Source organism: Podarcis tiliguerta, assembly GCF_965153285.1.
Source record: "Podarcis tiliguerta genome assembly, chromosome: 3".
Classification (NCBI taxonomy): Eukaryota; Metazoa; Chordata; class Lepidosauria; order Squamata; family Lacertidae; genus Podarcis; species Podarcis tiliguerta.
Genome location: NC_139536.1, coordinates 80,139,503 through 80,167,001, shown reverse-complemented (window position 1 = coordinate 80,167,001; position 27,499 = coordinate 80,139,503). Strand labels below are relative to the sequence as shown.

The 27,499-nt window shown below is 42.7% G+C and overlaps 1 protein-coding gene and 1 long non-coding RNA gene across 4 annotated transcripts in view; one reads left to right on the top strand and one right to left on the bottom strand.

Moving 5' to 3' along the window:
* SH3BGRL2 (SH3 domain binding glutamate rich protein like 2) lies at nucleotides 1-26,957 on the top strand. Of its 2 annotated transcripts, XR_014508889.1 has the most exons (5): nucleotides 1-276; nucleotides 12,795-12,980; nucleotides 20,019-20,099; nucleotides 21,237-24,426; nucleotides 24,471-26,957. XR_014508889.1 is itself a non-coding variant. In XM_083431232.1 (4 exons), the coding sequence occupies exons 1-4, from the start codon at nucleotides 232-234 to the stop codon at nucleotides 21,249-21,251; spliced, it is 327 nt and encodes a 108-aa protein (XP_083287358.1). In that variant the 5' UTR covers nucleotides 1-231; the 3' UTR covers nucleotides 21,252-26,957. The 2 variants fall into 2 exon arrangements, 1 of the variants encoding a protein (XP_083287358.1); XM_083431232.1 differs by having other exon boundaries at nucleotides 21,237-26,957.
* LOC310673198 overlaps nucleotides 10,668-27,499 on the bottom strand; it is a 52,122-nt gene continuing 35,290 nt past the window's right edge. The window contains exons 2-5 of one of the 2 annotated variants that reach the window (XR_014508897.1): nucleotides 17,085-17,144; nucleotides 13,855-14,026; nucleotides 13,014-13,128; nucleotides 10,668-12,484 (exon numbers count right to left, since the gene is read on the bottom strand). This is a non-coding gene — a long non-coding RNA (uncharacterized lncRNA). The remainder of the gene's footprint in view (nucleotides 12,485-13,013; nucleotides 13,129-13,854; nucleotides 14,027-17,084; nucleotides 17,145-27,499) is intronic. The other variant, XR_014508898.1, reaches the window with a different exon arrangement.

Genomic DNA, 27,499 nt, shown 5'->3' with positions numbered 1-27,499 from the left:
TATCTCCCGAATCCCGCTGCTAGCAGAAGCCACAACCTGCTTATCTGGGCGCGCTCGGGCTGCGCTTCAGCAGGGCTGTGTGTGGGCGCGCGCGCGGCTGCGGCTGAAGCCCGGGCTGGGCAATTGCGCCCGCCTCACCTTTCCCTCGCTAAGCCGCCGGGGCAAGAGAGAGGGGTCGGCTGGCGGTGCGCCTTCGCCCGGGCAAGAGGCGAATGTAGGCAGGGAGAGAAGATGGTGCTCCGAGTGTTCGTCGCTTCCCTCTCGGGCTCCGTGACGGTGAGTGGGGGAGAAGGGGAAAGGGAGGGCGAATGAAGGCAGGCGGGAGCCGCCTTGCGCTGCGCTCCTGAGGGGACTTCCTTGGGGAAAGCCCCGCGGGCGACTGGCGGCTGGTTCCAAGGGGGACGCTGCGTCCCCTCAGCGCCGAACCAGACGCACCAGAACCGCCGCCCTGCAGGTGAACGGAAGGGAGGGAGGGGAATCCCCGAGAAAACCGTCTCGTCACCCCAGAGGTGGAGCAGTTCCATTGAATGGAGAGCATTTCGGGTTGCCCGATGGACGCTTCTGCGTCGCTCCCCGCGGAGGGACAGCTCTCTCTTTCACCTCTGGCTGGCCGAGAAGAAGGCGCTTGCTTGGCTCACCCCGAGCTCTGGCGGCCCCTTTGGCACCCAGCCCTGCAGGACCTCCTGACGTGGTGCCTGGGTTTCTGATAAACGGGGCTACTTTCCTTCCTACAAAAATAAGGCCAGGGAGACGAATCCTTCCTCCTTCCAACCAATCAAGCGCCTCAAAATCAGCACCAGGGTTGCAAACTTGAATAAAATATTTTTGGGGAGGGCAGGTAAACCCCGTCCCACGTAATCGATCACATGACCTATACTATTTGAATGGCAATGCCCATCAACTTATGGGGGGGGGGCTCAGATATTTTATTTTTTGGGGAGTTGGCAAAGGGACCTCAGCCCTTAGGAGTTCGCTCCTGTGGTCTGAAGCGTTTTTGTCCCCTTTGGTCTCCAGCCCTGGAGGGGCCCCATGAGGTAGTAGTAGTTGTAATATGGCGATCTGGGTTTCTGATTTTGGACTTCTGTTTGTGAAAAGGTCAGGGAGACAGTTGGTTTTAAGTAAAAAGGGGGAAGGATTAAAGCACCTCAAAATCAGCACAGGATGATGAATGCTCTACTTGGGATGGGGAGGGGAGATGCACATAAGCTTGCGTGGCTTGGGGGGCTGTTGGATCTGCTCAGATTGCTGCACATCTAGACTGTGGTTCTATTCACACGTATTTGGGCGTAAATTGAAACTTGATGCCACAATGCACTAGTGGGTAAACATATAATCATCATGTGCAGTAAGGCAAATTTCATCAAGGCATTGTAATAGAAGACATTAAGAGACAGAAGAGGCAAAAAAAAATATTTACGTAACTGAACCAAAATGTGTGTGCTGAAATATAATTTATACTGACACATGCTGAACTGTTGAACAAAAACTTGTTTTCTTTCCCGGTACCATAAAATATAGACTAGTGTAAGTCAAAGACGTATGGTAAATATTAATGTCTGAGTCACTGTGATCCTAACAACTTATCTCCCGCTGTTAGATTTAATGAATAATATTGGCACATGATGAACAAATGTGCTGCTTAACCAGTAGTAGATGGCTTTAATTAATATAAAGATTTTTAGGTCACTTAAAAACCTGCCTTTTAACTGGTTAATCAGTTTACATTGAGGTGTACTTGTTTTTGCTGGAACTTCAGTGGAAGTGTCTTTTGAGTTTGAAATACTGAAGGAAGTGTAGCATGACTTGCAGTGTAATAGGCAAGAGGTGCAGCTTTTAGCTGGAAGGAAAGGCCAAGCTTACTATTCCCAACCCTCATCCATGTTATGGTAACACCCAAGAACGAAGGCAGCCTCCTGTAATAGAACAGTGTCACTTGTAACTTACAGATGTCTCACTTTTAAAGTTGTTCCCTGCCATAATTGCCCCACTCCAAATCCTATACATGCGTACTTCATAGAATTGTAGAGTTTGGAAGGCACTATGAGGGTCATCTAGTCCAACCCCCTGCAAAGCAGGGATTTTTTGCTCTCCAAGGGGCTCCCATGACCCTGAGATTAAGAGTCTCATGCTCTACCAGTGTCATTTGCCACTAAGACTTTCTCAGTAAATATGCTTATGAACTACTTAAGCTGAATGAACTACTGAGCCAAGCTTTCAGCCCTCGTTCATAGTTCCCTAGCCCATGACCTGTGGGGACCTATTCTGCACACCATCTTAAAATAGTCCTAAATGCTCAGGAAATGGTTTCAGGTTTCTGTGTTAGCGCCAAAAAACATTTAAAGTGTCTTGTGGCACCTTAAAGGCTAACTGTATAATTCTAACCATGTTTACTTAGTAGTAAGTCCTAATGAATTCAGTGAGACTTAACATCAGGTAAGAGAATGCAAGGCTGCAATACTAACTCCAGTCAGGAAAATCCAGTCCCTGGTTGGCTGGGCAGCCACAGGGCATGATGGAGCCACCGCTTCATCCACAGCCCCATCACTCATGCTAGCAGAGGTGAAAGGCAGGGTAGGTAAATGGCCTTGCTATCCTGGAGCTGGCACAGCAGTTGGGCTTCAGGGATCCAGCAGATTCCAGGATAGTACAACCACTCCCTGAAATGCCCCATTTTGAAGCTTTCCGCGGACTACAAACAGTGAGGATCTTGCCGGCAGTATTTCTGCTGGCCCATTTGGTGTGCATCTATGCCAGTCAAGTGATTCACCCCAGCCCAGTGCAAAAGAGGTTTGGGTTGAAGCTTTAGTGTCTAAGGTGCTGCAGGACTCATTGTTGGACTTAGGCTCTGGACTGCAATACCTTAAGGACCACCTGTCCCCATATGAACTGACCCAGGCCCTGAGACCATCATCTGAAGCCTTCCTTCATGTGCCTTCTTCACAGGAGGACCAGAGGATGGCAATATGAGAACGGGTCTTTTCTGCAGTAGCTCTTCATTTGTGGAAAGCTCTCCCCAGAGAAGTTTGTCTGGTGCCTTCATTTAGGTGCCAGGCAAAAGTTTTCCTCCATAGCCTGGCCTTTGGCATTTAACTACATATAGCTTTTTAGAAGTGGGTGGGGTAAGATTTTTTAATGTGTTTCTCTTTCCTTTTAGTTTTAATGTATCTATGTGGGGTTTATTGTTTGCTTGTTTATTTGATTGTAAGTTGTTTTTGCTTGCCCTGAGCAAGAGAAAGCAACTAACAAATTTAATAAATAAGTAAACTTAGCTTGTATATCTTAGTCTGCATTCTTGCACCAGTTTGGTATTAGTTTGATAATTTAAAGGTCCTAGGGCCAAGCAAACTATGTCACATTGAAAAATTAAATAAATTGTCACAGTCATGTAGTAGTACTAAAATCAAATCAATATTTCTTCTGGCTTTGTGTTAGTGGTTCAAATGTCCTATATCTTTGCCTTGGTGTAATTGCTTTTTCATATAACCAGAGACAACTGCGTATCCATTTCATCTTGTAATCCATTTATCTATTAGGACTGGTAATTCAGATTTCTGTAATTCTGCTAATTCTGGTATCTGAAAAGGTAATCTCATTGTAGTTATTGATCCATATATGTTCTTGAGCAGACTTATTGGAGAGCTTCTCTGTGATGGCAATGAATTGTGCTTCAGTAATGCTGGTACTGAACTTTGCATTCTGTACAAACATATACACACTGCATCTGTAGACCGTGCATTTCTGCTGGAAGACTTTTAGCTGTATAATATCTGTGTTCATTTCATTGGCACAATGAAAGTGGAACCTCCTAATACAGCTTAGCATGATGCATATGCAGTGCTCAGTGGCTAAGTACTAATGGCCAATAACAATTATTTATCCACGTCAGGAGCCTGCTGTGTAAACATAGATTCTTTTCGGCACTTGTACAATGTACAGTCATTGAACACTCATAATAGAAGCCTTCCTCCTATTATTACTGTCAGTTATTAGCAACTAGCTTATATTGTAGTAATGCAACACCAACATCTTTCGGTTTTGTCACATTTTTTTTTAAAAGGGTGCAGATGCTTTCTGTGTATGACAAAGGTAGGGAATCTTTTATAGCCCAGTGGACCAGATTGTTATCTCCTCTACCTCCCACAGGCCAAGTTTGACAGCTGGGTAGTGCTGCCCACCTGTCAACCACTTGATGTCACAATTATGTCAAGTGACCTTTTTTTTTGCTGTAGGGCTCTTAAGGAAAACTCCTCCAGTGTGGTGTAGTGGTTAAGAGCGGTAGACTCACAATCTGGGGAACCGGGTTCGCGTCTCCACTCCTCCACATGCAGCTGCTGGGTGACCTTGGGCCAGTCATACTTCTTTGAAGTCTCTCAGCCCCACTCACCTCACAGTGTTTGTTGTGGGGGAGGAAGGGAAAGGAGAATGTTAGCCGCTTTGAGACTCCTTAGGGTAGTGATAAAGCGGGATATCAAATCCAAACTCTTCTTCTTCCTCCTCTTCTTCCTCAAAATATTCTCTCCCTCTGCACTTAGAAAATGGCTTTACAGGTGCCTACAAACACACTGTCAGCCAAACCCTGGCCTTACCTGCCCCACATTGGGCATCATAACAAGACAGGTGTGGGCAGGTAGGCATGGCTTGGCTGAACTGGCCTCATGGGCCTATTTAGGCCTGCAGACTGGAGGCCTCCCTGTTACGTATGGCGTAAAAGCTAGGGTACTGTAAGAGATGGGTTGCTTAGGGCACCTTGGAGTACAAGAAGTGCTAACCTTGTTTTTCCAGCAGAACTTGAGATATGCAGGTGGAACTCCCATGATATATTAGCAGTGCAATTCTGCTGGTGAAGAGGTGCTGACAGGGCTGGCAAAAACAGGGTGGAATCATGGGGGAGGATCACGACTTTACCCCCATTGGCTGCCAGCTTTTTACACCAGGAATTTCTTCCCATTGGCTTCAGTGGGAGCGGGAGAAACAAAACAAAATCTTGCCATAGTGGCATGACATAGCATAAGATAAGGTGTTGTTCAACACCCAGTTGCATCACACCACCAATTGTATATGAGCCCTGCATAGGGAGATAACAAATCAGATAAGAAGGTGCAGTGCATCCCGGGGCCATATATCTCTGGCTCCAAGTCACACATACCTAGAGCTCACAAAGGAATGTCCTGGTTTTTGGGGAGGGGAACTATGGAGAAAGGAGCACATTACCTAACAAGGGGGCTTTTCTGTGCTAACGCTTCCCCTACTAGAACCCTGATAGGTACTCTGCCACGAGAGGATCAGCCTCCACTCTGTTCCAACAAAGTGAGTTCACAGGAGAGAGTACCCCACATGGGTAAACAAGGGAAGAGAGGAAACCACTGTTTTAGTGGATAACTGCTGCAGCCATCTACCACTTCCTTTGTCATATGCAAATACTTGGTTCCTCCTCACAGGCTTTGCTCAAGGGCCAGGCCTTCCACTCCATCCATTGCCACTGCTGCCCAATTCACCACCACTGATGGTGTTTAATAAAGGCTGTAACAATTCCAGCTGTGTCTCTGTTCCTGTGATGGTCTCTGTTCCTGTGATGGTCAGCAGATAGGGTCCTACCACCCTTCCCATTGTAATGTACCTCAAGTATTAGCATCCAGGGACAGAGGGTTCTTCCCTTGCTTTCTGAAGATCCTGTGCTTGTTGATGGTCCTTGTACAGGATGGTGAGGGGAGCAACCCCAGAAAGTCATTGCCCTTCTGGCACTCTCCCCTCTTCCTTCCACCTACTCCTGTTACGGTTGTATCTCCAGCTGTTGGACTAGGAGAAGCGGAGGGGTTTAGGCACATAGCAAGGTGATCCCAAGAGGCACCAGTAATTATAATGTGAATGAGCATGTGTGGCTAGATTGGATGGTGAGGCCTAAGTGAAAGCTGCCATGATGCCCTACAGTCACCATTTGCCAGTCACTTTGGCTATGTCATTGCTGAGGCTCAAGCCTTATTTAATCCCTCCCAACCTCAATTATATTCTAAGGGGAAGAGCAAGGGTGAACTCACTGTTTCCTGGATGCTCTCCTTACACTTCCTTGAGCCCTCTGCATTATGTGTTGGGGGCTAAACTTTTGCAGTAGGGTGCCTGCTGTATTCAAATTGGCTCCTTATGTGTTTTGAAACCCCAACCAAGCCCAGACATGCTTTGGCACTTGTTTGCTACTGTTACGTGCCTCTGCTGCTTGTTTGTGTGGCTCTGTCCATTCTTTTGAAACGCATGGGATGCCTTTGCAGAAATTTGTACACAAGGAAGTGCTGTGTGTGTGAGAGAGAGTACTGAAAAGTAGCAATCGAATCCATGTTTACTTGTTAGGAAAACCAACAAAAAATGTATTGTAGCATCTCAATTTATTTTAGTATAAGCCTTCATGCATCTGATGAAATACACTCCAGCACGCACACTTATATGCCATAACCAATGTGTCAGCCTTTGAGGTGGGATAAGGAACCCAGGACCCTCCAGATGCTGTTGAAGAACAGTTCCCACCAACCCTGAACATGGGGCAGATGGACCCACAACATCTGGATGATTGCAGCAAATTCCATGTGTTTGCTTCAAGGCATCCTTCCCCTTACAAAATACCAATGTAGCTACATCTCTGGAACTTGCTACTTGGAAATAGGACCCAATGGATCTTGTATTCACTGAGTGCAAGCCTCACACTCTCAAATAAGTGTGTGTTTAGGATTGCAGCTTAAATTTCTTTTATTATTATTATTATTATTATTATTATTATTATTATTATATATTGTAGCTAATCTGTTTCTGTGGCTTTTTGTATTAGAAAATCAATGGAGCAACAAACTTTTAAGATGGGATGGGCATTGATAACGCTGATGAAATGTTGGACTTTATTTTGTCCAGCAGTGGTTCATCTTTTATTGCATCAAATGCAGACCTTTCCTCAAAGCCGGCAACAATGAAAAGCTGTTTCTGCACATGAAATACATCCCCTCTGAGAACCTCTCTTCCACTTCTTCTCCCTACCCCGCTACCACAGAAAATAGGTTTCTCTTATTTCCAAGTGTGCCTCACTAATCATGTGGTGAGTGATTTCATTTCTGGCAGCACTTATTTGGAAGATGAGGGAAAGGAGGGTAACTGAATCTCCTTCTTGGCAATTTGCGCTGTCAGAAATTGCAGTGCCAAGCATCTATCTGGCTTGGAGAGGTACAACCCACTTCACCACACAAGCTTTTTGGGATCAAGTGTGCTGCTTCTGTATCCGCCCCCCCCCCCCGTTATTGCCTTTCATTGTTGAAAAACAATATCTGAATTTGATCATTTTCTGTGGGTTTGAAAAAGAAAACATTCAGTGCATTGGCAATGTCAGACAATTGGAATGCATTCTCTGCCTTCTGATGGTGAGACATGAATGCAGTTGGAGAAGGCATCTTCTGCCTAAAAGATGGCCTCATACTCTACTGATCTTGGCATTCTGTTGAAGAGGGTCTCCTACATAAAACATCTCGGTTCTGCACTGTACAGGAATTGGGCCTTAAGTGTGACACCTATCCTTTGGAACTTCATCCTGCTATATATCAGACAGGCCCCATCTCTATTGCTCTTTTGGCATCTATTGAAGACCTTCCTTTTCCATCAAGCCTCTTAAATAGAAATCTTTATCCTAGTTTGCATCTGCTGTACTGGATTTGAATTTTTTTATTCATATAGAATCATTTTCAAATGCCAAAGTTTTTTGTTTTTTTACCATGAAATCGCTTTAAGGTATTTTATGGAGGGAAACCTCTCAGATCCATGCTTTCTAGACACAGGACAAGCAGAAGTGTGGACAAGCCCTTAAATGGAATCAAATAAAGCATCCCTTCATTTCCGTGCTGGTAGAATACACATTTGAAGTTCTAGATTTGTAGGTGCCTGTTCTTTCACCGAATAAAATTAGTTTTGCTGGAGTTATGAGTCCTTGCTCATTGCTTCCTTGGAAGTGTGAAGGAAATAAAGCAACCCTTCCTGTGAATGTACGGCTGGAAGTTTTCCATCTTAACTTGTTGACACCTGTCTGGCGACTGCACATTTTTTGTGCCTACTTCTAAACTGCTTAATATGGTATTGACATTTGTTTAGCCGACTCTTGTTATCTATCTGCTGATTCTGCTTTCGGGCTAAGCTGCTGAATAAATTTGCTCCGACGTGCAGAAATGCTAGTCCTGTGTTCCCTACCAGTTGATGAGCTAATTGTCTCTGTTGAAAGGGGGAGTGTAAGCTCTGCTTGTGAACCAGCTGACAAATAACATATTTCAGAGGTTACTGCATTTTGCTTTGTCCATTGGCATTAATGCATTCACCGAGCTGAGCTTTCCCCATTTACATTCAAAATGTGTGTGTGTAGCATTTAGCAAGTTCAAATCTCTCCCCCCCCCCTCCTATATTAGAAGTTTGGAATGATGCATTTCAGTTTTATTCTTTTGGTCACCTTAAAGGCACTGGAACAAAAGGTGCACTCTGTATATTAATTACTTGTATATGAATGTTAATGTGGATTAACTAGGCACTTGCAGCTGACCTGCAAGTATTTGGCTTGCTAGTTTGACGCAGGATATTCAGTCTAGTTTCTCATGGTCCCATTGGCTTTCATGCCTCCTTGATACCTTCTGCCAAAGTTGACCAGTCATCAGAGCTGCTGTGCCTCTCTGTTCCCATCCTGCCAAGAACACAGTTCTGCACAAGAGTTTTCCCTAGCCCATCTTTCCCACTAATCCATCAGATGGGTGGAGTATATATAAAATTATTATTATTATTATTATTATTATTATTATTATTATTATTATTATTTCCTCGTCTCTTTAGACTCATTTGTCCTGAGGCCCATTCCTGCCACTGCATGTAAACAGCAGATTATTTTCCTCATCTCTGTACTATATGTTCTCTATATTTCATCCCCATGGCCTATCTCTTCCCTTTACTTCAGCTACCCTTCTTCTAGGGTCTCTCAGTCTTCTATGCATCCTGGATTGAGAGTAAAAGGTAAAGGGACCACTGACCATTAGGTCCAGTCGTGGCCAACTCTGGGGTTGTGGCGCTCATACACCATCAAATTTGAAACAACCAAATGCACTCCTTTCATGGGGTGTATACACACTACCCACATCAGCAGGGAAATGGAGCTTTTTTCACCTCCCTGTGTCTACAGGTAGTGGAGTAGACTTGCATAGCCACCTTTTTAAAAATACGATGATGTGTACACAGCATATGCTTGTAGTTTTTGAAGCAACCCTGAACTCTCTTACGTTCGTAATCCTCTCTTTTACTTGGTCAGCATTGCTGGTTCTTGACTACATCTCTCCTCCTGGTGCTGAGATTGACAATCTGTTCCTAGTAGATAGATGTATATAATATGTGTAACATGATGCACAGTGAAAAACACATGGCATTGTTGTAAATGCAGTAGTGTATCTCCTGTGAGGTTTTCCTTCCTAGCCAAAGTTTCCTTCACAGAAGTTGTACTTCTTCACAACAGTCTGTCAATGAACTGCTCCCCTTCCAGCAATTAGAACGTTTGCAAACAACCCAGGCAAAGATTGTAGTTGATAGTTAAAATGATATTAAAAGTGGCTATTATGTGTCACTGTCTCAATAACTCCACAATTCTACAGTTCTATGATTTTATGAAGTAGTGTGGTAACCCACTATTTTAGGAAATACTGTACTGGACTACAGGATAACACTTATTAAATATAATTGTGCTAACAAGTGAAAAAAGGGATTGTATGAGTATGTGTATTATTATTGTGTATGCATTTAATTATATATAATTAACTGCATACATGTAATACAATATAATCCCCCCCCCCCACTTGTTAACACAGTTACGGTATATTTAATAAGAGTTGTCTTCTAGTCAAGCAAATCCATGGTCTGTACACCCTTTTTTTTTGCTAAGATTACAGGTTTGAGCATAGAAAAATGTAATTTTCACAAAACAGAATGTTAGGTTAAAGGAATTAATGTTGAGTATACTCAACATTCTGGATGTCATCTGGTGAACCTGCATTTTTTGAAACTGAGGAAATACACTTCTGCTGTATTTTTGAGGAGGACTGATGCGCCTGTTATCTTGCAAGCAAAACACAAACTCATACCAGTGATTCTAGATGTGAGCAATATAATGTATATGTATAACATTACAATAACTCCTAGGCTGCATTGTTATGCTCATGGACCAAAATGCAATTTACATCTGAGTAAGCAAATACTGGTATATGTTGCCATTTATTGTAGCGCACTATATTGTGCTTCTATCTTTGCCATTTTTCAGACTGGAGATACGAGTGAAAAACACTCACCAGATTGTGCTCTATGGATTACTTGCTGTGAACAACCCATCTGTAAATCTCCATTTTCTGTCTTCTGAACAGTCATTAACAATGTATGTGCATACAGACATGTCCTTCATGAATTGCCATTACTAAATACATTCCCCACTTACAACAGCCAAGAGTCTAAGGAAAGATGTAAAAGGAGCATAACAGGCATTAAGAGAGCCTCAATGCTATATTTTTTTAAGAGGCAAAAGGATTGCACCGTGTTATAAGGACTAGACAGATTGTGCCAGCTCGATTAGAGGGCAGTGCATCAAACAGCGATCTTTGCAAAAATTAACCTCCCACTGCTGGGTTTTTGTTTTTTTTTATGTTTAAAAACTGGAGAGCATATTGCATGATAACATTCTCTCATCTCCCCACGCCCCAAATGTGTGGCACATTAGAAGTTAATTGAACATCTGCCTGAAGAAGCCAGCAGCTCTCCTGTGATGTACATAATGATGCGGTTGCCATGGCAAATAGCCACCGAATCACTGATTTTCGCCTTTCTCAGGCCCCCAGTGGGGCTTCTTAACGGAGTATTGCTCAGATGATCCCAGCATATGTCTCAGCTGAGTCAATGGCCTGCTGGAGAAACGGTTTTTATTGGCTGTTGCCTAATTTCGCTCCATAACATCAACCCTTTCCCTTGAATTCAAGTTTAATTATTTGTAAGGAAACAAGAGAACCTGCCCTTTTCAGTTGAGGTGTCAACAGAGGCAAATTGGTAGCTTCATGTAACCCTAGAAAGCTAGAAAGTGATGACAAGGCCACTTAACCCACCCTGCGCTTTAAGAGTAATCCAGAATAAAATTGCTTTGGAGTGAAGTTTGTGCAACCTATTGCGTCCAGAAATTCTATAGGTTCACAGAATAGTAAGATATTCAGGCATAGCCCATTGGAAACATTCTTCAGTTTCCAGTGAGGGGCTTCAATGCAAATACAAAAATTTGACATCTTCAACCTGTTTTTAAAAGAAAAAAATCTAATTTCAATCAGTTTAGCAATGAAAAAAGCTCTTATATATCAAACATATTGTTGGCATCCATCTGTCTCAAGAGACAATGGAGTGTGCGTCTGGGGGTGAAGTCAAATTGCTGCTTTAGCAACATGCAAGGTTGCATGGGGTGCAAGGTCCTGGGTTGCCCAGATAACAAGACCCCCCTCTTAGCCTTTCTGCTGTGGTCCAAAGGAAGGCAGAGCAATAAGTTTGTCACCAGTTTGGCTGCTGGAGTTGCTGGAAGGAGGCGTACAAGGTGCTATCCAATCATCTTAGCGATTCCACTCTGGATTTGTTTAGTGTTTACTCCTTAGCCTTTTCTCAGGGAGATACTCTTTTTTTTATCATAACAATTGTAATCCTCTCAAGTCAGCTTAGAGGTGGCAGGCTTGGGGATTTCTGTCTTTCTCCTCATCACAACCCTGCAAGGTAGTCTAAGCTGAGAGGCAGAGGCTGAAGATCACGCATCATGAATCCATATTCAAATAGCAAAGATGCCTTGTGTTGCTTCCTTCAGTTCGGCAGTGACGGAAGCTGTACTCTTCTCTTTTATCAAAGCATATTAAGGCCCAGGCAAGATGCTGGTTGCGTTATCTGGCATTTAGACAGGATAAGGTGAACAGCTTACTATGCTCTAGTGATTTATTCCCTGAGGGAACCAACAGAAACAAAAAATTAGAAAGCAGGCGCAGCCAGTTAATAAGACACCCATGGCTGCATCAAGCACGTCTGCCTGCCTTATGTAATGAGGTTGCAGACAGAGAGTCCCGAGTGCTGACACTATACTGAACTAAATCCCAAATACCATTCGTTCATATCTTGAGTCTGAGTGTGGCTCCATCTTGTCTGCCTCTCTTCACCCCTAGCTACATCAAGTGGAAGTGTATGGTGATCTACTCATTGTTCAGGTAGGTTAGCTAAGCCGTACTGGCTGGCGCTAATGGGCGCTGTAGTCCAAAGTATTTTCAAGGCATGATGAAGGTGTCTTCAAGGCACCAGGCTGATGGGTTAGTCCTGTTCAGTGCCTCCCTTGCTGTCACATGGCTTAGGTCAGCTTCTCTGAATTTGGATGTAGCAGGGAGACTTTTCTGCTTGTGTCTAAACCTGCCCATTGATTCAGAGAATAAAAAACCTGTGGGGAAAAATAGAATTTAAAATTGGCCATGGGAATGAAAGGCTGCATTCTTGGGTTCAATAGTTGCACTTAAGAGACCTGCATCAACAAGAACATTTTTTGCCTCCCAGTTCTACCATCATGGGGTTGTGATTGGGGGGGAAATGCAGGAAATCCATCACACTTAAAAGCCCTGTTGCTAGAAATCAATTGTACTGCATGTCTTCAAAGCAACTTTATCCCACTAACTTGGTTTGCATAGTGTCTTAGCAAACAACTAAGTTGCATCCTGATTTTGTTTTGTTCCCCCTGCCCCCCCCCATCCCAGATAAAGAAGAGGCAGCAAGACATTGTACGATTTCTGGAAGCCAACAAGATCAACTTTGAAGAGGTGGATATCACCATGTCGGAGGAGCAAAGGCGATGGATGTATAAAAACATTCCTCAAGACAAGCAGCCTGCACAAGGCAACCCACTCCCACCCCAGATTTTCAATGATGATCAGTACTGTGGAGTAAGTAACTTTTGAAGCTTCTATCTTTCTCACCTGTGTTAGCTTTGGCCATCCTCATCTTTGTGAACTGCAGAAGCACCACTGTTTTTTCCTGACAACACAAAAATCGAGAGAATGACCATAGTGGGTACTTTGTTGTTGTTCCCATCTTGCATTGGTAGATAGCATGGCAATGAGGAATACCCTATGCAGAATGGTCAGGGTTAATGCTCAACTTTTGATCTGTTTTTTGGTATTTCCTACACTTAACAATTCTGTATTTGGATCCTAAATGCTTGATCGTCTTTGTCTTGGAGCCATGTGCATGCTGCTTTGGGAAATTTCTAGGGCAGATTATTGACTCATTCCGTTATTCAGTATCATCATTAAAAAGTCATTAAAAAGAATATTAAAATTGTTATTTCTAGTACCAGGGTTGTTTTTCTTCTGTATCCAAAAGGTTTGGGTTACTTTCTAGCCTATTGCCTATTGTAGGCAAAGGCAAACTCGGCCTTCCAGATGTTTTGGGACTACACCTCCCATGATCCCTAGCTGACAGGACCAGTGGTCAGGGATGATGGGAATTGTAGTCCCAAAAATATCTGGAGGGCCGAGTTCGCCTATGCCTGGCTTATTGGCGACATGTTAGTTTAATTCCTAAGCAAGTTCTTTTTGAAGGCTTTTTCATACAAAATTTGTCAGTGAAATTCTACTCAGTATTGATCCAGAGAAGATTCCAGTGTATAGTTAGCAGAGTAAAAACTTCCAGAACCCTCTTGAATAAAATAGAATAGGAAAGATCTCTACACATCAGAGCAATACTTTCTGCACTAAGAAATGCCAACTGACAAAATTGTGGTCCTGAAGTGGTTTCGTTCTGCAAATGTTTTAACACTTACCTTGTAAGATCACACACATGTAACCTCTTTGCTGATAATGACTTCATTATCCCGCTCACAAGGACTTGGCAGTAACTGGGCTATGGGATGTGTATTTGAACAGAAGACTCATCTGACCCTGCAGTTCATCCTTAGATGAAAGGATTGTGGACTCAAGGAGATCCAGCACTCAAATGCAAAAAAGTGCACAAATCACTCATTATGTCCCTCCCTCTCTCTCTCTCTCTCTGTGTGTGTGTGTGTGTGTGTTTTGGGGTGCGGTTGGGGAAGGACAGGATTATTGAAAAGATCTTAAGGCCTAACCTTCAAAGCACGACCAAAACCATTTGTGTGTGTGTGTGTTAGCTGGGTTCGCTGTTGTTGTTATTAGGGGTTGGAGCTAATCTTACTAGTGTTTGTGCAGTAGTTGCTGTATCCCCATTGGATTATGATTGATCAGCAGAGTTGACCCCAGGCTTGTGGGGCATGCTTAAACACCCACAATCCTTGGACTGAGCCAACATCTGGAAATACCCTTGCACTATTATTTAATGCCAACATAATGGGACGATTCTGTTAATATATCTGAGTTCCCAGCATCTGCTTTAATCTCTTTCTAGTTGCTTGATTGTGCTGTCTTTGCAATTAAGTGTAATGAGCACCTGAGCTTTGAAAATTGATAATTGAAAACGGGAGCCTCAGTCTTGTGATGGTGGGGTCATGAGTGATCTAAATCTGATTTACAAAGTATTATTGGTGGTTCTGGCTGTCCTTGGAAAGCAGCCAAGCTCTGCCCTTTCTTGTTTTATATTCAGTGCAGTCTGTGCTTGACAACCTGTTAACTATTTCTGCAATTATGGGAGCTTTCTTTGCCTTTCTGTGTGTTTTCAGATGTTGTGGAGAAGGGTGAAGCAAACCTCTTTGCATATTTTCCTATGGTTGAGCAAGGACCCTGAAGATGGGTTTTTGCTGAAGATTTTTCTGCAGATATAAGAGTAAAGAAGAACACCCTGTGTTCATCATTTTGCCTCTTCATTTCTCCCTGTGCATCATCATCAGTATCAATTTTGATTTATCACCTGCTTTTCATCCTAGGGCGCCAGGGAGGGTCACAACAATTTAAAATACAACATTAAAAACAAATTACATAATTACAGTGTGTGCGTGATTAAAAGAGAGAGACATAAAATCTGATGCATGCTTTGAACACTGAGCTCAAAGGTGATAGTTTTACCTTTTAAAGCTTGTCACTGTTCTATGTATTTATGCAGTTCCTGCGCACACACATACACACACACTGATTGATAAATCCTTTCAAAGTGGCTTAATGATCTGTCTCTTCTGGCAGACAGCCATGGTAATTTAGTTCATGCAAGGAGATGCAAAACTATACTTCATTTATCAGGGATGCTTCCTGGGTGACATTTTAAAGACAGCAGGTGTACTCTCAAGTCACCCGCAAATGTGTGTAAATGTGATGTGAAAATGAAAACACTCAGCACAATAAGCTGGGTTTCTCTATTAGGTGAGGACCAGAATTCTGCTCTTGAAACTGCCAAGGAAGGAACTGTTGCTTCAGTAGGGATGCTGTTATGCCTGAATGCTCATTCATGGATGTTCCTGTGGTAGTTCTTGCATATGGACCTATGGCCTGCCAGATACTGCTGGGCTGCAATACAACTCCCATCATCCTTGGCCATGCTGGGTGCAGCTGATGGGAGCTGGAGTCCAGTAACACCTGGAGGACCACAGGTTCCCCCACCACTTATGGTAGGTAAGTCAGTAGGTCCAACTCTCAAATTGCAAAGGGGGGGCAGAGAAGATGGACAAGGGAACTGAGGCTGAAAGCAGTTTGCTTAAGGCAAACCAGTGAGTTCATGGCAGAAGTAAGATTCAAAGCCAGAGAGTTTCTGATTTTTGTAGCTCAGTCTCTCATCCACTTTGCCATATCACCACAGCTAAATGCTTCCTTAGTCAAATCCTGGGATGTGATGGAATCTCCCCTTTGTGCAATCATTTTAATTAAAAGGAAGCCTTCTTGTTTTGATGCTGTGCAGTGATAACAGGATCTAAGTACAACTTTTCCATCCTGATATTTTGGGATCTTGGCTTCCACATATTAACTTCAGACAAACTTTGTTTGTAGCTCAAAACGAACCTGGACAACGCCTGCATGGTTCTGCCTAAAGGTGTTTGGCCCATTCGTTATGCTTTGGTGGGATCTCTGTGTGCTGGGGCTTGTAGAATTTGGGTCCTTCTGCAGATTTCACATCAAAGACAGTTGTCTTACTTGCCGAACCCTACCTTCCTACGTATCAGAGTTGTAGGCAGGTAGGGTGGAGAACAGAATGAGGACAGTTCTTAGGACATGAAACTCTTCATAGAATCATAGAGTCAGAAAGGAACACCCCCCTGCAATGCAGGAATCTTTTGCCCAAAAGGGGGCAAACCCTTGACACTGGAATAAAGAGTCTTGTGCTCATCCCTCCCCCTATTTACATCAAAAACAAATCAGGATATTGCATATTCCCAGCAAATACTTTCAAAAACCTTTGAGAGTTTTTGTGAATACTCAAAAAGAATGCTTACAAAACACTCGAGTTTCTTCCCAAGGCCATTAGTGTCAGTTTTTAGAATCAAAACCATCGGGGCATCATTAATTAAAAAGCAAACAAGCACCCTTGCCTGTTGGGGATCCCTCCATCACATTATTTTGTGTGTGGTGTGATGCTTGCTTGGATAGAATAAAGAGAAATCAACCTTCCTTACAAAATGGTTTCCTTTCATGTAAGAGATAGTGGTGGTGTGTGCATGTTGGATACTTGTTAAGACCAGCTTTTGTGTAGGAATATCTTATTGGAGGTATTAGAAGTTCACTCAACATTCACTTGAAGGAGGGGCCCTGTTGAGGATATGTTACCCCCGCTGCAACCCCCCACCCAGCCCCTGGCAACAGTGCTGATGGAATGAAGTGGTTGGAATCTTCCAACAGCAGCATCAAAAATATTTTTCAGTCCATGAGCCATATGCCTTCATGGGCCACCTTCCAGGAGCATGCTAGTGGTGGGCAGAGCAGTGGGTGTGGCAATGCCATGAACAAGCCAGAGGTTTCTACACAAACTTGCATATCTCCATCCTCCAGCCAAATAAGTGAGGTAAATTATCACAGTCGAAGGACACATTCCAGCCAAGCAAGAAACACTTGAAGGGAGGGCCTGGGGCAAGTTCATTGAAGGGGTTGACCTACCAAGAGTTCTGAGGTTCCACTGCAGCGTTCTGCTGTTGATCCTGTTAACTAGTCAGTTGCCTGAAGAAGATTTTCAACAGTTAAGTGAATGCACTTGATTACTGTATCCCATAAATTGACTGTACAATCCCCAAAGAATAGTATTTAACCATTTGGTAACCCCTTTGCCTTTTCAAAAGGCATGTGAGCTTTTTCTTCAGGGCAGTTTACAGCAGAATATCTTGCTTTCCTTTTATATGTGTGGAACACAAATTGCTTCTTGTTGGCTGGACTCCAGTGAATTTTGCCTCTGTTGCCTTTTGGAATTCAGATGCCAGCCTGAGCCAAAGCTCATCAAACTTAGCCAGAGTTTCCTACCATATACCCCCCTGTTCATATGCTGTGTCTTGCAAGTAGAGTGGCACAGCTGTTTGGTCATTATGTGTGCAGGTTGCATTTCCTTGGCAAATTGTATAACGCTACTGCAGTGAATACTTCTTGAGCTCCCGGGGAGAAGCTAAACACATTCTCAAACTAATTTGCATGCTTTTAATGTAATTAGCAAAATAACTTGCATGCCCTTTCCATTTGTGCTGCAGGTGGTACATCTCATTTGGTGGGCATATTTCACTTAATCTCATTTCCTTCAGGAGCTGGTCTGAGAGCACATGATACAGCCACTTTGCAGAAGCTAAGCAGGGCTGGGTCTGGTCAGTGCCTGAATGGGAGACTTAGAAACCTCTTGTACAGCACCTTGAGTTCCATGATGGAAGAAAGGTGGGATAGAAATGTGTGCAAATACATTACCAGTTCCATGTGCAAAATGCTTAAGTCAGTGCTAGGAAAAAGTACCTGGAAAAACTATTCAAATTTGGCAGACATAATGAACTTAACTGGCTTCCATTTTTCCAAACGGTTTAATACTTTCTCTTGCTTTAATATACCGTATATCTACAAATGTGATATTTTCTACTTATTTTTTTAAAATCCAAATAGAAAAAGTTTGGATTCTAACAAGGCATGCACAAAAGCGTTGACTGAGATCTGTTGAGAGGGTTGATTGGTAATCCTAAACATGCTACTTTGCATTTATAAGAGCTTTGGATACATTATGCCCTTAATTCTTACAACAATCTTGTAAAGCAGATCAATGTTATTCCTTTATTGCAGAGAAGAGGCTGAAAGTAGGTTAATCTAAGGGCAAGCTTCATATGCAGAAGGCTCCCTTGCAATATGGTGCAAGAGTAGAGAAAATTTGTGGGACGGAATTAACCCTTTTCCTACCAGATGGTTCTTGCCAGGTCATTTTTAAACACTGTGTGCATGTATACAGCTGCACTCCAAAAGTAGAAGCAAGGTGGGAAATGACCTCTGGGACATTTGTAGGTGAGAAGAGTTGGGTGCAGGATTTTCAGATTTTTCTCTAGCATGTACCTCCTTTCTCCACCATCCCACATTCATGTTATCTCAGCAAAAACACAAGTTTGCACCATATAGCTCCATCCTAAAGCAAGGTTGTGGCTGAAGCAAGGTCTGAACAGGGGTTTCTTAAGTAAATGCTGGTGCTCCACCATTAAAGGGTTCCAGATTTTGGAACAGCTTCTCCAGGGTTGTATGCTCAGTCCTTTTACCGCCCAATTTTAGATATGTAGTGAGCTGGTCTTAGGTACAAATAGGGTTTCCTGAAAAAAGAGGATTGATGAGTTGCTGCAGGATGGAATTTTTAGCCCAAGTAGTCTGCACATGATCAGTAGTGAATGACGTGTCTTTTGTTTCTTTAAGCTTTTAACAACAACGCCCCCATTCAGACCATAAGGCTCTTAGCAGAATGCTAAAGCAATAGGTTGCAAACAGAACTGAAGGGTGCCGTTTAAACACACACAGGGGTTTGTCAAAGTATCAACTCCCGAAAGCAGTGCAGAGAGAGCTTTCATTTGTAATCCCACAGAATCTAATTGCTCCTTAAAGCCAGGAAGCCTTTATTGTCAATGAGACAGTGATATTAATTCTTTAAGAAGTCAAGGGGTTTGCTAGCTGGCTCTGAATATATTTCTTGATATTTCTGTAGGAAACAAATTAATCAGCTATCCCTTGCCCATTTTGGGGGGTGGGGCAAGCTACGAGGTAAACCTACTATTGATTTATTGAACTTTTGTTTAGAAACCTGCCTTAGGAACAGGTGGCTCTTAGCTATACATTTTGGTGCCGCCTCAAGTTACGTTGCAATCTTGTACAAACTTGCTGGCCTGGGAGTAATCCCCATTTAACTCAATGGGGCCTACTTCTGAGTAGGCGTTCATAGGACTGAACTGTCAGGTTGTTTGCTTTCTTCTTCTTCTTTTTTAAAAAACTATTTAACATTTAGGCAATTTAACCAGAAATTGCAGCCTCTACTCCTTTTTTCATGTGAAACTTGAAACTAAGCCAATAGCTGAGAAAGCTGCAGAACCTGTTTCTGGGAAGTAGGCCTGAACTGTGTGTAGACTGTGTACTGCGATGCTTTTTGGTGAAATGCCAGAGCTGTTTGCTTCTTACAATGAACATATGTAATTATATTACTGTGAATTATTAATCATTATCTCCGCTTCCACTCAGGGCAGTATGCTCGATGAACCAATGATCTGATTAAGTTCATCTGATAAACAGCTCTTTATGCTCCTTTGAATTGCTTTGATGGTGCCGATCATCAGGTGGAATGTGGCCTGGGTTTAACTAAATTTATTCTCTCTGCCTCCCTCCCTCCCTCCCTCCCTCTCCTTTTTCCATATCAATTACAAAGCAGGAGCGAGAACACACATTCTCAAATGATGGGTAAACTGGAATTATTCTTCCATTACTATTATAAAGTTATTCCTTTATATATCAGTAAGCATGATTATACTGCATCTCTGATACAATATCAGTGGGATGAAGCTCTAAAAATAACTTACCTTTCTCCCCCTCCCTTCTCTCTAGGATTATGACTCATTTTTTGAAGCCAAGGAAAGCAACACCGTCTTTACGTTTTTTGGGTTGAAACCTAATTTGGCATCAAAGGTGAATATTTCATGATATGAGGCTTAATGTGATTCAGCTTGTAGTTTTCAATGTATATTTTCTTTCTGGAATAGACGGCGTGTTCTTTGATTTGAAAAATGAATAAAAGGGTATGGGATGTTTTTGGCAACATCATGGCTTGAACCTAAAATAAGCACAATTGGTTATTTTTTCATAATTTATAAACACTTAAAGTCACAATGTACTCAGTTAAATCCAAGTAGTGCAATTGATTTTTAATTCAGCTATTTTTAAATTTCTTTTCCAGTTTAGGGTTTGATACTAATAAAATATCAAAGAAATTGGTCCTCATTGAAGCACGTGTATCTCCCACTAAGTTGCAAACTTACTGGATTTCCTGGGAATATTGCCAAACCAGGTCACAGTTTGCTTTGTGTGTGACCTGGAGTCATAGCTGGTTCCTTTGGCGCCCTCTTAGTGAGCAGATAAAGCTTAGAGCCTATTCCTATGAGGCACCTTTCCGGGCTCTCTTAACTTGTTTGGCCCTATTGACCATTAGTGATAAAAATTGGGATTGGCATAGGGGCAATTTCAGCTACACAAACTATGATATGTAAGCCCTATTCATGCATTTCCTCCTCCACCCACTGTTAATCACATGGAAGAGGAAGCAGAGAGGATGACTGCAATTGCCCTGCTCCTTTTATCCCATTCCCAGTCATTCTCCATTAAATGGTGGGTGACCCTCTACACCACTGCTGGGGAGCTATGGCCATGTACTACAATCCCCTTCATCCTGTTCCTTGGCCATGCATGCTGGGGCTGATGGGAGTTGTAGTTCCGCGACATCTGGAGGGCCAAAGCACAAGCCTGTTCTTCTCATGTAGGCTTCCCATGTGCTTTTGAAGGGTTCTAAAATGCACAGGGAGTCTGCATGAGCAGAGCAGGTGTTTCTCATTTTCTGTTTTCAACTCCTGCTGATAAAGTTTTTGTTTAAAATGCCTATTTGTCATGGCATTGCTGCAATTGTTTTTTTTTTAAATGTGTATTTTGATGCTTTATTATTTTAATGTGTGTGGTTCGTCACTTTTGAGTAATTTTTATAAGGTAAAATAAGTGTTTGGAAAAAAATAACTATATAATTGTTGGTTTGTTTGTTTTTTTAAAAAAAAACAGGAGTCGGAGCCTTAGAACAAGTTCCTTGAGGATTCAGCAAGCACATTGTCTGGGTGAATGAAATTCTTGATGTCCAGCACACAACAGCTTCCGTAGTGGATCACTGTGATGCACACCAATATGCACCATTAATATTTTGTTTGACACTGAAGAGATGAAATAAGACAGTGGCTACAAAAACGGGGTATATGGTGATGGTAAAATGGTAATGATGGGGGGGGGGGGTCCTTCCTTTTTCCCTTTTCTTTTTGCAAACATATCTGTGGTGGATGCTGGGTACCATTGACCCTAACAGCATCTGATGCCACATTTGAGACATTACTTCCATTCTGAAAGTGACAGGTGGGTGTGTTGAATCTGATTGTACAATGAGCATTGTCAGAGTTTCAGATGTTTACTGCGTTCTGAGCTGAGAGTTAATGGCAGGTGTAACCTGCTGTTCTTGAACACAGTTAAATGCTAAAGTCAGCAGCGTTGAGCTGCAAAGACACCACTCCAACAGAATATGTGCTAATTGTGCTATCTGTGCTGAAATGTGCTTATTGTGGTAGATGTGGCCTGGTATTCTCTTTCTACTTGGAGGGGGCAGCGAATCAAATCTCACATCTCCCCTGGTTGGTATTCAGCAGCCAGTTCTTAAAACAACAGCCATCTTGCATGTACTTCATAGCTTGCTTTGAGCTGCAACTTGATGGAAAAGAATTAGCTGGCAAGTAGATTCTAAAATGAGAAGCTGACAAAATGGACCTTACCTCTTGATGAGAACACCAGGCATGTCTGCCATTTTGAGCTACATTACATGCATTTGCCAAAAAAATGTTTTGTATGAATTATAGATTTCCCCCCACCTTACAAGCATTGATATTACTTAAAAACCCTATTGCTGTCAGTGAGATTAATTGTAGAACAAAGGTTAAAATCTGTAGTGTGCCATGTAGTACAGTATAATCAGAGCCTGCAAAAGCATACAAGCCAGAACCTTAAGTAGATTAATAGTTCTATTGCCTTAAAAGTGGAAGGGTATTGGGGGGAGGGTTTCCTAAAGAAAGAAGCATTATATTTTTGCCTGTAAAATGTATTACTTTACATAATAGTGCTGAGTTGGACTGGTGTGTTTAGCATCTTCCAGTTCAGAGTCCCAAATAGCTATACTTGGCAGTACGGATAGCCTATTCTGTGAATCTGTGAGGCATCTAAATGAAAAGTGTGGGACCAAACAATAGCAGCACAATCCTATGCATGTCTACTCAGAAGTGAGTTAAATAGGTGCATAGCATGGTAGCCTGGCTGGGTTTTAAAAGACCACTTATCAATTGAATATTTTTTGTTTGAAGTGCAAGCACCCCCTGGAAAATATAGATGCTCTGATTTAAAGCTGGCATGAGGTGCACATAAGCTTGTCCCAGATCCAAGACAAAAGTTCACAGTCAAGAGAAAGTTAATGATCTTACCAGTCGAAGAAGCTGGTTGTCTCTTGCTTGACTCTTGTTCATTTTAATGGGCGTTTGAGCATGACGAAAGCCCTCTTCAGGCGTTCAGATTAAGCGTAAACATGTGACGGAGGGCTGCAACGATGAACCCACCCTACCCAGTCACTCTTACCATTTGGAGAGTGAACGTATGAAACAGGGAGCTTCCTGTTGGTTCCATGTGCCACAGCCTTGACTTTCTAGCTTTCTGAAATGTGTAAAAAGCTCCCCAAAGTACAGGAGAGTCCCTGTTCCATCTGTTTCTCCCTCTCCAACACACAGGGAGCTATGAGAACAGGATCAGAGCTAGGGCACTCATCCCTGCAGTCTGCCTCACCTGTTTACGCAGGATACAAAGACCTGAATACGGCTTTACTAGCTTTGGACTGGGGATAAAGGACTTCAGATATTTCTTGTGGGAGCGAATATGTCACTTATAACCCCCATTTGCTAGGGCTTCCTTTTTAATTTTGATCAGGGCATGTTCCTTGTGTGCATATTGGATCCTCAGTATCAGGGCAATAGCATAGTTCAGGCGTTGGTCCTAAAAGTACTAAAGGAAAAGGAAAAGAGGAAGGTGCTGTGGAATCTTTAAGGATAAAATCACAGATGATTATAAAGCAGGCATAGGCAAACTTGGCCCTCCAGCTGTTTTGGGACTACTACTCCCATCATCCCTAGCTAATGGGACCAGGGATGATGGGAGTTGTAGTCCCAAAACATCTGGAGGGCTGAGTTTGGGGATGCTTGTTATAAAGTTTTGTATATGAGCCCTATTTTGTTACTCATAGCTCAGGGAAGTTTTGAAAGCAGTTTTGTTGTTGTTGGGGGCAGAACAAGTCTGCTCTTCTGGGACGTGTGGGGATGGCAGCTTAAAAATCCACTGTGCTCTATCCATTCCACCAGGAGCATGCAAGTCCTTGAGCAGCTCTTTGGAGTCTAGTTAATTTTAATTATAATGGTGTTTGCAATAAGCAGAAGGCACATTATTTAAGATGCCTTAATGGGTTTTATGTGGGGTGTGTGGGTGGGGGGAGTGTATTCTTAGAATGCAAGAATAGTTCAAAAGGTGCCCTGTTTTCATGCCTTTATCAGCTCTATAAATTCACTGGTGAATGCTATTTGATTTTTAATTCAGAGTTTGGCTTTCATTTTTATATTAAAATTTTGTAAGGTGCTTGAGTTCTTTCTGTTTTATTTTCATTATATTGCAGCCTTCTGGTTTTCTTTTATGTAAAAGAACATTAGAATGCATTCCTTTCAGTTGGTGGTTAAAAACCCCACTAAACTCTCATTTATTTTTATCTCTTTCTTGTCCTGCCTGTTCTGTGGTTTCCCAGCCCCTCCTAGGATGTACTCTTATCAGGAAAATTAATATGGAAAATTAATCTATCTCCATGGGAAATATTCCAATAGTTTGAGACTAGCTTTGATCTGCGTAAAAATATACCCCCCTCATGTGATCACCTGATATTATTTATTGTGATAAAAGGTATTTTTTTCCATGCGCAGTCACATCTGACAAAAAAAAAATAGTTGTGTTCATAAAGTGGGCCACATCCTTTAAAAAGCATAAATCAGTGCAGCTCTGTTGGAGCAGAGTTTATCGTCACTTAAAAGCATGCCAGACTCAAGAGTCATCACCATGTTTCATAAAGTTGGGATACACTATGATTTGGAAGAAAAGGAATTGACCGAATTATCAAATTCTGGACCACCCAGTTTTGCTGCAAGGATTAGCTTTGCCTAAGGCAGGGGTGGCTAGTCCATGACCCTATGGAATTAGCCCCAGCCGCTATGGCCAGGGGTCAAGGATGCTGGAAATTGTATTCCCAACAGCAAAGCCACAGGTTCCTTATCTCTGGCATCAGATCTTAAGCAGATGTCGCCTTCCAATTTCTATATGGGATTAGCATTTGATGGAGGGAAAATGGGTCTCACTAATTCAGGTGTTCAACTCTACTTTTGAGCATAAAAGCTTGCTGCATCAGTTCAGTGTCTTATCTAGTCCAGCACCCTCTTCTCATAAGGGCCAATTGGATGCCTGTGGGAAGCCCCAACAGCAGGACCTTAGCTTTCAGCATGTGAGAAGAAGGCAGGAGAAGGACAAGTGTGCTGACTCTGTCTTTGTCCCCATCCCACCCTGGTCCCCAGGGGTAAACAGAGATCCTTTCTCCTGTGCAATGTGGGACCCTGCTCATGGTGGTGAAGCCCTAAACATGTAAGCGATCATTGGAAGAGGGCGTGTGTTGGATTAGGATATGTGACAGCTTCCCCGGTGTACCTTTTCTCTCATTGGGGAAGTGGAATGTCACTGTTTGCAGATCACACCCTTAGTTACTATTCAAAGCACTTGTGACATGTAAAGCGCTGCATCAATTTACACTGGGAGAAGGGAGTTGTCCGTTTCTCTCCCTTCTCTGTTGCAGTTCTCAAAATCCTTTTGCAATCTGTAAAAACCATCAAAAAGCTAAAGCAGACCTGAGGGACTCTAAAACCTAGGCGTGGCTGTATGCCAAAGCAGTGAGAAGACCCATGTTACAAGTTGACCTTGGCTGCAACTAGTAGCTCAAGCCCTCCTCTTTCAATCCATCACCTTCTGTATCCCTTTTCATTCTTTAGATGGGTCCCCCTCCCCATGTTCTTTTTCTGGAGGATATGGGGATGATTGACAGGACTCCATGATATTTTCCTCCATGTTGCAAAAGTGGCTACACACATTCCGAGAAGTATTAATTTTGACCAGGCCAGCTGTCGGCACAAATGACAAAGAAATTAATGTTTATTTCCAGTGTTTACATTTGGATTTCATCTCTCAATGCAAGCCGCCTTTTGCCCCTGAGTGCAGGTACCAGAGGACAAGCTAGATGCTGGCGTGTATGACTTCCTTTTTCCTGTTACTGTTTCTGTGTGTGTTTTAAAGTGAAAACTGACAATTTGGAAACACAGCCGCTGCTACATGTATGTTTTTTATGTTCAGGTATCTGCTTGGAAGCAAAGTGAGAAGCCATCCTTGTATGGAGTTACAGCTCTCCTTAGTTTCTTAAGAGCTCTGTTGACACATGCATGCTCCTTATTCCATGAGTGCAGCACTCGGTGGTGACTTGCGTCTGTGAAAGAGCCGTTGTGTCACAAGCAGAGCACTGATCTCACCCAACATCACTTCAAACACAATGTTGGGGGTTTCCCCCCCCCCCCATGTAAGCACATTATATATTCAGCTGCAAGTAACCAAATGTTGAGTAACCAAGGTAATGTACATGAACAAGTCCTGCACAAATGGCTCCCATCCTTTTTCCTCTACGTTGTCTATGTTGCCAATGTTAGTCTTGTGCTTTTCTGATAAACCTTGTGTTGTAGAGGACCACCTATACATGCGCATGTAGCATTGTGGCACATCTGTTCAGGTATTTCACTGGCTGCTAGTTCAAGGGAGCAAACCAGATGTTTGGGAAAGGTCCTTTGGTTCGGCAAGTACAGTGCCGCAAGCCAGCCCTAATGTTAAACCATAATGCCATAGTTTCTGCAGACACTGTAGCATGCATTTGCCCCATTAACGCTCTGTTGGCTGTGCGCACGACTTGGTGGGCCATTGCAGGTGCGTTCTTGAGGCATGTATGGCTCATAGAGCTCAGATCTACCGAACACATCAATTCTTAAAAACAACAAGGACACCTTAGGACATCTCATGGGAGCTTCCAAGGTGCCTAGCATGGTGCCTAATTGACAGTTGCTTGTCATGGGGAAGTTCAGTGAGTCCAGCACCTCCTGTGCTGGTGCTGAACAGGCAAGTCTGCACCTGCCAGATTTTGACTTCCTGCTCAGCTATTTGGCATATTGAACTCACTTAGAGCAAGAACTGGCAAACCTAGATCAGGCTCCTGTGTCTTCAATACCAGGCAGCAGGAAAAGATTGACTAACAGCCCTTGGAGTGATTGGAAGAAGCTGAGTGTGTGACATCTCCCTGCCACACATTTCATACCATGAATGGAAGCTTCTTTAAGGCAGGATATAGCAGCCCATCCAAGTATCCATTTCTCCCTGGCCTCTGCTTCCCCAAAGCCTGTTTCTTTTGTGCATTAAGGTATGGCACTGAATAACGTCAGACAAAGATTCCCATGTCTTCTGTTGTATAATATGACAGATGGAATCCTGTGTAATGTGTCTCAGGTGTACTGTGTTTAAAAATAAAAATAACTTTTATATTTAATGCTTAAATTGTCATATTAAACCTACATATGAAGAAGAGTATGGCTTGTGTGTGTTTGTCACATTCTGTTGGCATCTCTCATCTGTCCCTTAAAAGGCTGTGTCATCTCTAAATGTGACCTCACAGAAACGGTTGTGGCCTCTCCTGTGTGTTTTGTAAACTTTGTAATTTAGTATCTCGTGCTAACAGAAAATACTTATTAGGAGCAAGTGCCATTAAACAGAGGGGTTTGCTTTTGAGTAAACATGCGTATGATTGGGTTGTTCTGCTGCAAACCCAGAGCCACTTGTCAGAAATTGGCCCCATTGAAATCAGTGGGAGCTGCTTCTGAGTAGACTTGTCTAGGAGTGCAGGAGTATACTTATTTAAGAGTACATCACTTTCTAAAACAAGCCACAGGAAGAAGAGTGTTTTAAACTGGCAAAAGCTTTCTTAGGAGAGCAGAGAAAAAGTAGCACCCAGTTGATTTCATGAGTTTGCAAAAAGGTATCTTGTGTGTGAAATTATTTTCGCAAAGCAGTCTAAAATAAGCTGCTATTGATAAACAATTTTAAAAAAAGATCCTTGGTGTTATTTTCAGATT